Source organism: Oppia nitens, unplaced genomic scaffold, assembly GCF_028296485.1.
Source record: "Oppia nitens isolate AA-2021 unplaced genomic scaffold, nextdenovo-longstitch-racon4-pilon3 scaffold21_pilon_pilon_pilon, whole genome shotgun sequence".
In the NCBI taxonomy this organism is placed as follows: Eukaryota; Metazoa; Arthropoda; class Arachnida; order Sarcoptiformes; family Oppiidae; genus Oppia; species Oppia nitens.
The window spans coordinates 1,488,830-1,500,452 of NW_026533201.1; the positions used below are offsets into that span (position 1 = coordinate 1,488,830).

The 11,623-nt window shown below is 21.4% G+C and overlaps 1 protein-coding gene across 1 annotated transcript; it reads left to right on the plus strand.

Annotated features, from left to right (window-relative positions):
• Positions 1-5,681: 5,681 nt before the first annotated feature.
• On the plus strand, positions 5,682-7,218 carry LOC128953264 (cardiomyopathy-associated protein 5-like). Its single transcript, XM_054298741.1, has 2 exons — positions 5,682-5,821; positions 5,938-7,218. Exons 1-2 carry the CDS (start codon positions 5,773-5,775, stop codon positions 7,074-7,076), a joined length of 1,188 nt encoding a protein of 395 aa, XP_054154716.1. The 5' UTR covers positions 5,682-5,772; the 3' UTR covers positions 7,077-7,218.
• The last annotated feature ends 4,405 nt before the right edge of the window (positions 7,219-11,623 follow it).

Genomic DNA, 11,623 nt, shown 5'->3' on the forward strand with positions numbered 1-11,623 from the left:
AATGACTTTTTGATTTTTTTTTGATTATATTTTTTCATAATTATTTTATAGTTATGTATWATATTTGAAACAATTTATGGAAATTTTTAAACATATATTTAGTAATAATTTTATAAAATTTTATAATATTTTTAAGCAAATATATTTCATAAAAAATTTTTAATTAATTATTTAGTTATTTAACATATATAATGTTATATATAATAATTAATTAATTAATTTGAAGCAATTAAATAAAAATGACTTTTTTATTATATTTTTTTCAAAATTATTTTATAGTACTGTATTATATTTGAAAGATTTCTGAAAATTTTTTTAACATATATTTATAATATACCTAGTATAAATTTTATATTATATTTTTAATAATTATAGTATTATAAAAAATTTTATTTATACAATAAAAAATAACTACAAATATTAAATAAAACAGGTATGGCTTGTAGTATCTGTTTTGTGGCACTGGTAGCTAATATTTCAAACAGTGCTCATATATATATACTATAATATTTCTATATGAAATTGCCAATAATCAATTAATTATCTAGATTAATTGTTTTTTTGTTGTTTAATTTATTAATTAGTTTGGAGTTAGCAAGGTTAAACCAAACTGGTTATTACTGGTTAGTTACTTATATTTTTTTGATATTATTTTATTACTATTTAATATAAAGCAAATAATACTCATAAAAATATATTATTAATAATTAATTATAGATTTAAAAAAAATTAATTTAATTAATTTCAATTTATGCTAGACACAATAAATAATACTAATAATAATAAATATGACATATTTGTCTAAAAAAAAATAATTGACATTTTAAGGTTAAACTAAATAATTTATATATATATATATATATATATATATATATATATATTTAACTCATTATTACCTTAAATAGTATCTCAATCAATTATCTATGATTAATTATTTAACATTTGTTAGTAATTTATTATTAAAAATGGGTTAAAATTGTTGATAAAAAATGTATAAATAGTGAAATTATTTTTTTTTAAAAGTTATACAGTGCACTACATATTTATAAAAAAATAAAATAAATTAACTAAATGGTCTAGATGTTTATTATACAGATTAATTAGATTTAACTAAAAAAAAATAAAATATACTTTACTRTATATACAGTATGTAAAAAAATATATGACATTTTAAGGTTAATTATTTAATAAATAATTAAAACTCATCATAACTAATTGGTTATTATCTAGATTAATTATTTCCTGTTTGTTAATTATTATTTATAAATAAACATAATCATTGTTAAAACAAAATGTATAAATAGTTGAATTAATTTACCCAGTTAGACAGTACAGTTTGATTTAAGCTAACAATAGTTATATTAATTAATAAACTGTAGTGAATATATATACTATATATATATATATATAAAAACATTATGAATCCTCAACTATTGTTTGCATTATTTTTGGTGGCACTGGTAGCTAATAGTGCAAAATGTAGTAGTAGTAGTAGTAGTGCACATATTGTAGCTGAACGTGATGGCATTTTTGGCGATCTATTCAAATCAGGTACCGATGCTCTGAACGGTGCCGTACATATGGGCACAGATATGTTGAATAAAGGTATCAACGGTGCTGTCGACGGTATGGGTAGTGGTGTCGAACAATTGGTTACCAAAGCAGTGGGCAGTGGTGTGGATACAGCATTGAATTTGGCCAACAGTGGTATCAGAGGAGCTACCGGTGCTGTCAATGGTTTGACTAAAACTGGCACTGGACTAGTGGGTCGTATTGGCGGTAATATACCATTGGTTGACGATTTGGCTGAACAACCGTTGAATACTGGCGACGACGCCGATGCTGTCAGTATTGGTACGGATAGTGTCGATAGTCTAACCACAGATACTACCGGTGCTGCTGTAGTGGTGAATCAATTGGTCGATTATTTGGCTAAATTGGACATTGATGATATTATTGGTAGTCTAGAACAGCTGATTGGGAAAAGTTTGCCCAAGCTAATTTTATTAGCTAGATCAATTTTACAACCATTATTTAATACAAATACTATCGAAACATTAATTGGTTTTATTGTATATCCTTTTGGTATATCAGATAGTAATATAGCTACTATTGTTTTAAATCAATTAATTAATAAGCTAGGCAATTTACTCAATAAGGTAGATTCAATTGTTGAACCAATAGTAAAACAAAATGATCTACCAGTGCTTAGCAATGCTCTAGATAATTTTCATAAAGTTAGTCAAAATATAATTAGTTTACTCAAAAAATTAGCTAATAATTTATCAAAAACTAACTAACTAACTAACTAACTAGTTAATTAATTAATTAATTAATTAGCTAGTTAGTTTAATTAGTTTAGTTAATTACTTAATTAATTATATAAATAAATAATTAAATAAAGATAAATATATTATTATTATATAATGTTAATATGTTATAATAATATTATTAATACTAATAATAAATTTGAAACAATTATAAATAAAATGATTAAATYTTTTTTTAAAAAAATTGTCTATATTTTTATTTATACTACTTTTATTTTATTTTTATAATAATAAATATAGCAATTATTTTAATAAAATATTTAAATAAATATAAATATATAAATTTGCAAACTTATATATATATTATAAAAATAATAGTATTATAAATTAATTATTTATATATATTATTTGAAATAGATATATCATAATTATAAAAAATACTTTATTATAGTAATAAAAATTTTTTAAAAATAAAATAAAATTAATTGGTTTAAAAAATTAAATAAAAATTATTTTGCAATTATTTTTTAAAAATGTTATACAAAAAAATTATTTTGTATTGATAATAAATTAAATAAAACATATTTTAGTAGTATTTATAATCATAAAAAATAACATAAAATATAGCCTTTAAATACATATACAATAAAGTCTATAATAAGTAATTTGATTAATTGTATTGTTATTAATAATATATTTGATTGAAATGTTTTATTTTTATTTTTTATTAGAAAAAAATGATTATTTTGCTAAACATTATAATAAATAATAAGTATTTTTTATAAAAAATATATCTATAAACTTTTATAATAATAATTAACAAATTTTTATATGAGATCATTATATTACAATAATTTTTATATAATTTATTATTTCCGTTATTTAATTAAATAAATTTTWTCAAGGTTGTACAATTGTCAATAACAACAATAACATATTTATTTTAAAAAAAATAAAATAAATTAACTAAATGATCTAGATGTTTATTATACAGATGAATTAGATTTAACTAAAAAATAAAATATACTGTACTGTATATATATATGTAAAAAAATATATGACATTTTAAGGTTAATTATTTAATAAATAATTAAAACTCATCATAATTAATTGGTTATTATCTAGATTAATTATTTCCTGTTTGTTAATTATTATTTACACAAAAAAATAACCATTGTTAAAACAAAATGTATAAATAGTTGAATTAATTTACCCAAGTTAGACAGCACAGTTAGATTAAAGCTAACAAAAGTTAACTAGCATATAATTTTTCATTAGTAAACTGTATAAAAAATATATCAAAAAAATATTATGAATCCTCAACTATTGTTTGTATTATTTTTGGTGGCACTGGTAGCTAATGTAACAAACAGTGCACATATAATGGCTGAACGTGGTATTTTTGGCGATCTATTCAAATCGGGTACCGATGCTCTGAACGGTGCCGTACATATGGGCACAGATATGCTCAGTAAAGGTATCAACGGTGCTGTCGGTATGGATAGTGGTGTCGAACAATTGGGTACCAAAGCAGTGGGCAGTGGTTTGGATACAGCATTGAATTTGGCCAACGACGGTATCAGAGGAGCTACCGGTGCTGTCAAAGGCATGACTAAAGCCGGTACTGAACTATTGGGCAGTATTGCCGCTAATATACCATTTTTTAGCGATTTGGCTCAAAAAACACTAAATGATATCGACGGTGCGGTTAGGTTTGGTACCGATACTGTTAATAGTCTAAGCTCGGGTGCTACCGGTGCTGTAAATAATTTAGTTGATGATGGTTTGAACCTAGTCGACGGATCTGTTAATATGGCTAAAGGTGCTATCAATAGTGGTGTTGGTATGTCTACCGGTGCTGTCGATGGTCTAACTAAAGCTGGTACCGGTGCTGTCAGTCAAGTTGCCGATAGTGTCGATCATATGTTTGATTGGATTTAATTTTTAATTATATGTTTAATATTTTTTAGAGATTATTATTAACATTAATGATTTTTTATCCTAAATATTCATATAGTTTGTAACATTTTGTAAACTGTAATATTTTGTAATTTTATCTTAATATTCAATATATTTTTTTGAATTGTTTAAAAAATAATAAATAATTTTACTGTTTTATAATTTCGACTATAAATTATCTATGTTTTTAATAGTTGGGTTTATTTATTTTTTTAAATTAATTAATTATATATATTATTAATTGTTTATTTATAATAGTCATTAATATTATTATAGTTTATTTCAAATAATTATTTAACATTATTAACTTATTCAATAATTATTATATTTTTAATTAAATTAATATATTTTTTTTAAAAAAATACTTTTTGATTTGATATTTAGTTAATTTAGTAATAAAAATAAATTTTTAAAGATTAATAGTATTTTGACTTTAAAAAATAGTTTGAAATAAATTTAATCGCATTTTTCTAGAATATTTTGCTATTAAAAATACATTATATATTTAATTTAATAATTATTTAGTAAATATAAGTCTATATGTACTATATGATTGATATTTTTTAGTATAATAATTATTATTAGTAGTAGAAAACAATAAGCAGGTACAGTTTATCAAATAACAATAATAATTATATATTTGTTATAATTTTATTTTGTTATTGATAAAAACAATATATAAAAAATCACACTAATTATCAACTTTACACTTGACAATTTTTCTATAGTTATCTAGTTCAATTAAAAAAATATATATAATAATTTGTCACTAGAAATAAGCAATAATTAAATTATTGCATTTTTAAAATAAAAATTAGTATTATATCACATAAACAATATTATAGTACTTATAAACTGTCTAGGTCATTTGATTTAATAATAATAATAATAATTTTTTTTGTTGATATTTTAACATGATAAAATATTCCGTACTTTATAATTAATTAATTATGATATGCACCTAGACACCCCACTTAAAAATTTTTTAATAGCTGCAAACAAATTATCACCTTACTAATTTTTGTTGTTGCTGTTATCAAGTGTTAAATTAATTGTATAGCTATTTGTACTTTTAACACAAACACAAACACACAGTATATTTGTAATTCACACACGGTATATAATCATATATATATATATATATATATATATATATATATATATATATATATATATATACACACAGATATATATACACACACACACACAAATACACACACACATACAAACACACACATACACACATACAAACACACACACACATACACACATAGCTACATATACACACATACGTACCTACACACACACAAACATACAAAAGTGCCTAGATTATTGACAATAATTAATTTTTTAATTTAATTATCAAGTACAATTTACAACTTATGGTAACATAAAATACAATATAATAAAATTTTTTGCATCAATTTTATTAGTATATAAAAGGATCAGACACATCAATAATTTTTCATTAAATCAAATTGAACTAGTATAGTTTTTATTATTATTATTTGGAAATAATAATAATAATATAGTTACTACAAAAATGCGTCTAGTTTTATTAACATTGGTTACATTGGGCGCCTGTATCCTAGGTTTGTACTATTTGGGCTTAAACAAATTAAATTAACATAGTTAATTATTTATTTGTAAAAAATTTTATTTTGTTATTTTTAACTTAATTATTATTATTATTATTATTATCAATTAGCCGCCAATGCCGAGGATCATCTACCGGAGTTCCTCATTGCCCGGGCCCGGGCTATCATCCAACGTGCCGAGGCTGACCTACACCGCCATCACGAACACGGACGCCAACATTTGACTCACGAAATGGAACGGGAGGTCCAGCGAGTCAGGGAACTGGTCAAAGAGCTGATGCTTATGGATCAGTCGAAACATGTCGATCCGGTCAAAGAGCATGAAGTCGAGCTACGGTTGATTGCACACGAAAACCGTTTGTTGGAGGAATCGCAACGTATTGAACGGGAACACCATCACGAACTACACTTACCTGAGGCACTCATACTGAGAGCACAGTTATTGATTAAACGGGCCGAACAAGAGATTAAACATCATCACGATAAAGGACACGATAAAAAATTGGTAGAAGCTATGGAACATGAGATTAAGGTTGTCCAACATTTAGTACAGGAGCTCGAACGTTTCGAGCGCCATCATCGTATGGAACCGGCAGCTTTTTTGCACCTAGAACAAGCACTGTTACGTAGCGAAGATATCCTATTGGTTGAGATGCTTAAACTGGCTCATTTGCACCCGGATGATATACTCAGATACTCGGTTATGCCCGAAGTACTACTGGCCCGTGCCCGTGAGGTCATACATTTTGCCGAATCGGAACTCAAGCGTCATCACGATACGGGTCGCAAGCACCTGACCCAGGCTATGGAACAGGAGATACATAAGCTCCGGGAACTGGAACAGGAACTAGTGAAAATGGAACATACAAAAAAAGTCGACCCCATTAAGGCCCTGGAGCTGGAACAACGTATACTGGGCCACGAAAACGTCCTGATTGCCGAAAGCCTACGGCTAGAACGGGAACACCATCACGACCCCCAGTTACCCGAGATACTGATCAAACGTGCCCGTGCTATCATTGCCCGGGCCGAGATTGATTTGAAACGTCATCACGATAAAGGTCGAAAACATTTGACCCAGGCTATGGAACGGGAGATCGAAAAGGTTAGGGTGCTCGAGCATGAACTGATGGCCCTGGATCAACATAAACATGTACCCCGTGAACAGGTACTACTGGTTGAACAGTTGTTGATGGCTCACGAAAACTTTTTGCTGGCCGAATCCGAGCGCCTGGAGCATGAAAAATAAATAGTTACTACTATTACTAAATAATACATGTAATCTAACCGTCACTACCGCTTAATAAATAAAAAAAAATTATAATAAGCTTATATTGTTATGTTATTGTATGCTATAATCCATTGTTAATGTATTATATTTTAATGGCTATATAAAAAATTTTTTTTAATAGACATAAACTTAAAATAATAATATAATAATAAAAATTTAAAATAAAATATTTTTGTTGCATTGTACGAGCATATACTGTATATGATTTTATTTTAATTAGAAAAATTAACTAAAAAATATATGATATATAATAAAAACAAAACATTTTTTTAGAGCATTATATAAATGTGTTTTTTTAATGATTTTTTATGTAATTCAATATTAAACATTCAAATAGTATAAAAAATTAAAATCACTTTAAAAATATTTTTTTAAAAAAATAACAACTTCAAGTTTTATTTCATATATTATTTTATAAAAAAAAACAAATTAAAGAAAATTTAATAAAGTTTACAAAAAATTATTTTAATAATTATATATTATTATACAATATTACAGTTTAAKTTATATATATATATTACAGTATTGTTTTAATTAATTACTTAATTAAAATTAATTATCGTTTCTAGTTTGAAACTTTTCCGGCAGTTTCTTAAATTTTAGTACTAAATTGTAAAAATTTTTACCCCCATAATCCTGATAGGATTTACGTTTAATTGGCACCCTGGTCATCATCATCGTAGTATCATAATATTTATTGTTATTATCCATTGATGATGATTTTAAGCTACCTTTCCCCACCATATTATTAGCTGATTGTTGATTAGCAGCACTAGTATTACTACTACTACTACCGTTACCAGTTTGATGACGGTGCCGGGCCAGGTGTGTAATCAATATAATACCATTATCATTGTTAGTATCATCATTTATTATAAACTTGTTGTCTTTATCTTGTTGTTGTTGTTGTTTTTTATTAGGTTTGTTATTATTATTAATATTATTAGGCACCGGTAGCTTATTTTTCAACAACAATGATGATTTAGCCGCTAATCTATGCCAATAAACTGTACTTTTTGGCGATTTTAACTGATTTATTAAGGATTCACTTCCTATTTAATAATAATAATAATAATAATAATAATAAATATGATTAAGTATTATATAATAAATATATATGTATTTATGTATTATATTATGTATTAACTAATAATTAAATACCTAATAATAATTAGTTATAAATATATAGTTATTTTTAAACATATATACTGTATAATATACAGTGTATATAATTAATACTTTTATATTTATTTAGACTTTTAAATTAATAAATCTATAATTATTATTATTATTATATATTTATATTATAAATATGTAATAATAATAATAATTAAATATTTTATATTGCTAGAAATGTTTACTATTACTATATTATATATAATTGAGGTCAACAAATATTTAGTTAGATTTAAATATATATATATATATACTGTTAGATGTATATAATGTTTGTTTGTATTATATAAGGAAAATATTTAGCAAAATAATTAATTTGACATATAATGTAAAATAATAAAATATTTATATATTAAGCATTAAAATAACTACAATATATTAAATGTTAGATATTTTTTTAAAGTAAATATCATTATAAAATTTATCTAATATTTTTTAATTGATCAAAATAAAATTAATTACTTAATATACTTAAATTATTAAAAAAACACTTACCTATTAATGATAGCTCATTGCCAATGATAATATTAGCAATTGATAAATAAATTGTTGAATAAAATGCTAAAATATACATTATTATTATTATTATTATTATTTTATTAATTAAATATAAAACAATTATTATTTATAAAAAAAACAATAACATATAGTTATTAAAATATAAGTACACAATTAGTATATTAATATATATTTATTTATTTTTTCACTATAAATAAAAATAGTAAATATTTTCTGTTTATAAAATTAAATACATTATTATTATTATAACACTCTCGTATCATAAAATTTTTTACATAACTGTATAATAATAATAATAATGACAACATTTTTTTCAAATAATTTTGTTGTTTTGTATATACTTTTTTCCATCAAACAAACAAACAGTTAAAAAACATTTAAACTGTAATTATGACCGATAATTATTTATTTATTTATTTTTTAAAAAACATTTAAAATATTATATTATACAGTATTTATGATACTATTGTTTGTTTTGTTGTTATATTGTTTGTTGTAATTCTAGCAAAACTTGTTTAGCAATTAAAAGTGAAAAATAATAATAATTTTTAATTACATGTGTACTATTAGGTGCCTTATTTTGAAAACTAAATAATAATAATAATAATAATAATTTTTCTTTAAAAAATAAAATAAAATTACAACAAAAGAGTACATTAAAAATAATAATAAAATGAAAACTAAAAATTGAGACAAACAAACAAACAAAAAGTTTAGCTAAATTATAAAATGACCTAAAATTACAGGTACTTAAACATAGCATTTTTAAATAATAACTAAAATTTTCTAATTGTTTCAAAAAAATGCTAATAAATTATATTTAATTTTTTGCTATAATATATATATGCAAACTAAGAGAAAGTGTATATTTAAATAATAATTTTTTATTTTTAATTAAAAGCATTTCATAAATTTCAAGTGTAGTGTTAAATAATATACAGTATTATTATAGTATATGTAATTTTAGTGCAATTATATAAGCAATTATTAAAATGTTTTTTATAAATAATACTAAAAATTTGTTATCATTATCAAGATCATATATATATATATAAACTTTACTTTATTAGAATATTTATTTATTAAAAAAAATATAAAAAGTAAATTAAAAATTAAAAAAAATATTTTATCATTAAATTTTAAAACTAGTTCTAACACTATATTATTTACAGAAAATATCTATTTATTATAGCATTTAATAATTAATAAAATTAATGTTTTGATTTGATTTTACAGTTTTTTTTGTGTGTGAATTAAATGTTACTAATTATACTATTATGATGTTTAATATTTTAGTAATTAATAATAATTATTTAAGTTATAAAATTTAAAAAAATCAGATACAAATTATTAAAATTATTTTATAAAAATTTATTTATTTTATATACATTATAATTATATTAAAATTTTATGTAAAAATGTTAACTTAATTTGTTTATATTTATGTTATCTAAAAATAATTCAACAAAAGTATTTATTTTTTTATAAATTTTTATCTATAATAAAAATAATAAAATTAATTAGTTTAAAAACTTGTTCAAAAAAATAGTTAATTAACAATAATAATTTAATTAGTTAAAAACTATTATTTTAAACTATAAAAAATATAACTAATTTATAGATAAAAAAAAGTCAATTAAACACTTAATTACTTAATCAATCATTATTGAAAATATAAATAAATCACATTTTTATCTAACTTTAGTTTTTTTTTGATAATTTAGTAAATTTTTAAATAAATAAATGTTTTAAGTATTTCTAATAAATAAAATTCATTGATTTAGTTTAGTTACAATTTAAAAAAAAATATTAATTTAAATACTTTTAAAACTAATTTTAATTTTCTAATTATTTACAAATTTTTAAGTGCATTTCAATTCATCCATAGCTTAAACTCTATTATTTATGTATTTAAATAAATTATTTAATTTTTTTTATTAAATTTAAAGTATTTAATATAATACAACTTATTTTTTGTCAATATTTTATTAATAAATATCTATATTATTACTTAATAAACATTTAATTAATAAATACTTATAATTATTTATAAAAATTATAATTTTTCCAATTATTTTCTATTTAACAATAAACATAATTATTTAGTTTGTTTATTATGATTAAACAATTTTTAGCTATTATTAAAAATAAATAAATAAATGTTTGTTAAACTAAAAAAAACTATAAGTAAAGTATATTTAATTAATTAATTAACTACTATATAGTATTAGTCTAATTAGTAACTAAAAAAATATTTTTGATTAATTAAATACTAAAACATTCACAACAAACATATGGTTAAAATTAATATTATTTAGTTAATAGGTTTTTTTTACTAATTTGTTAATAAATTTAACATACAGTAAAAATAAAATTTTTTAGTATTTATTTATTTAATTTTAAATGTTATAGAATTGAAAATATTTATATTAATAAAAAATAAATATAACTATTAATAGGATATTTACAAAAATGTTGTTTTAGTATAAAATAAATAAAAAAAAATTTTCTATCTCTAAATTATAATAGACTATTAGTAGTATTTTTTATAATTATATAATAATATCTATATTTACAATAAAAATATAATACAGTAGACTACCTGTACTACTACTACTACTACCTGTACAACAAAACTAAAGTACTTTTATAGAGTAAAATGTTTGATAAAATGAAATAAAAACTGTAAATATATTTAATTATTTTTTTTTATTAGTTTGTTGAATAAGTATAGTATTTAATTATAACTGTTGACTAAATTAAAATAAAATTAATTAATTAAATACTCAGTCACTATTAGTGACTCACTA

Excerpts from the sequence above, each read along its gene's own strand:
- LOC128953264 (XM_054298741.1), top strand. The coding sequence starts at position 5,773 with ATGCGTCTAGTTTTATTAACATTGGTTACATTGGGCGCCTGTATCCTA. Across the intron at positions 5,822-5,937 it reads ATTGGGCGCCTGTATCCTAG|CCGCCAATGCCGAGGATCAT; the intron begins GTTTGTACTATT and ends ATTATCAATTAG.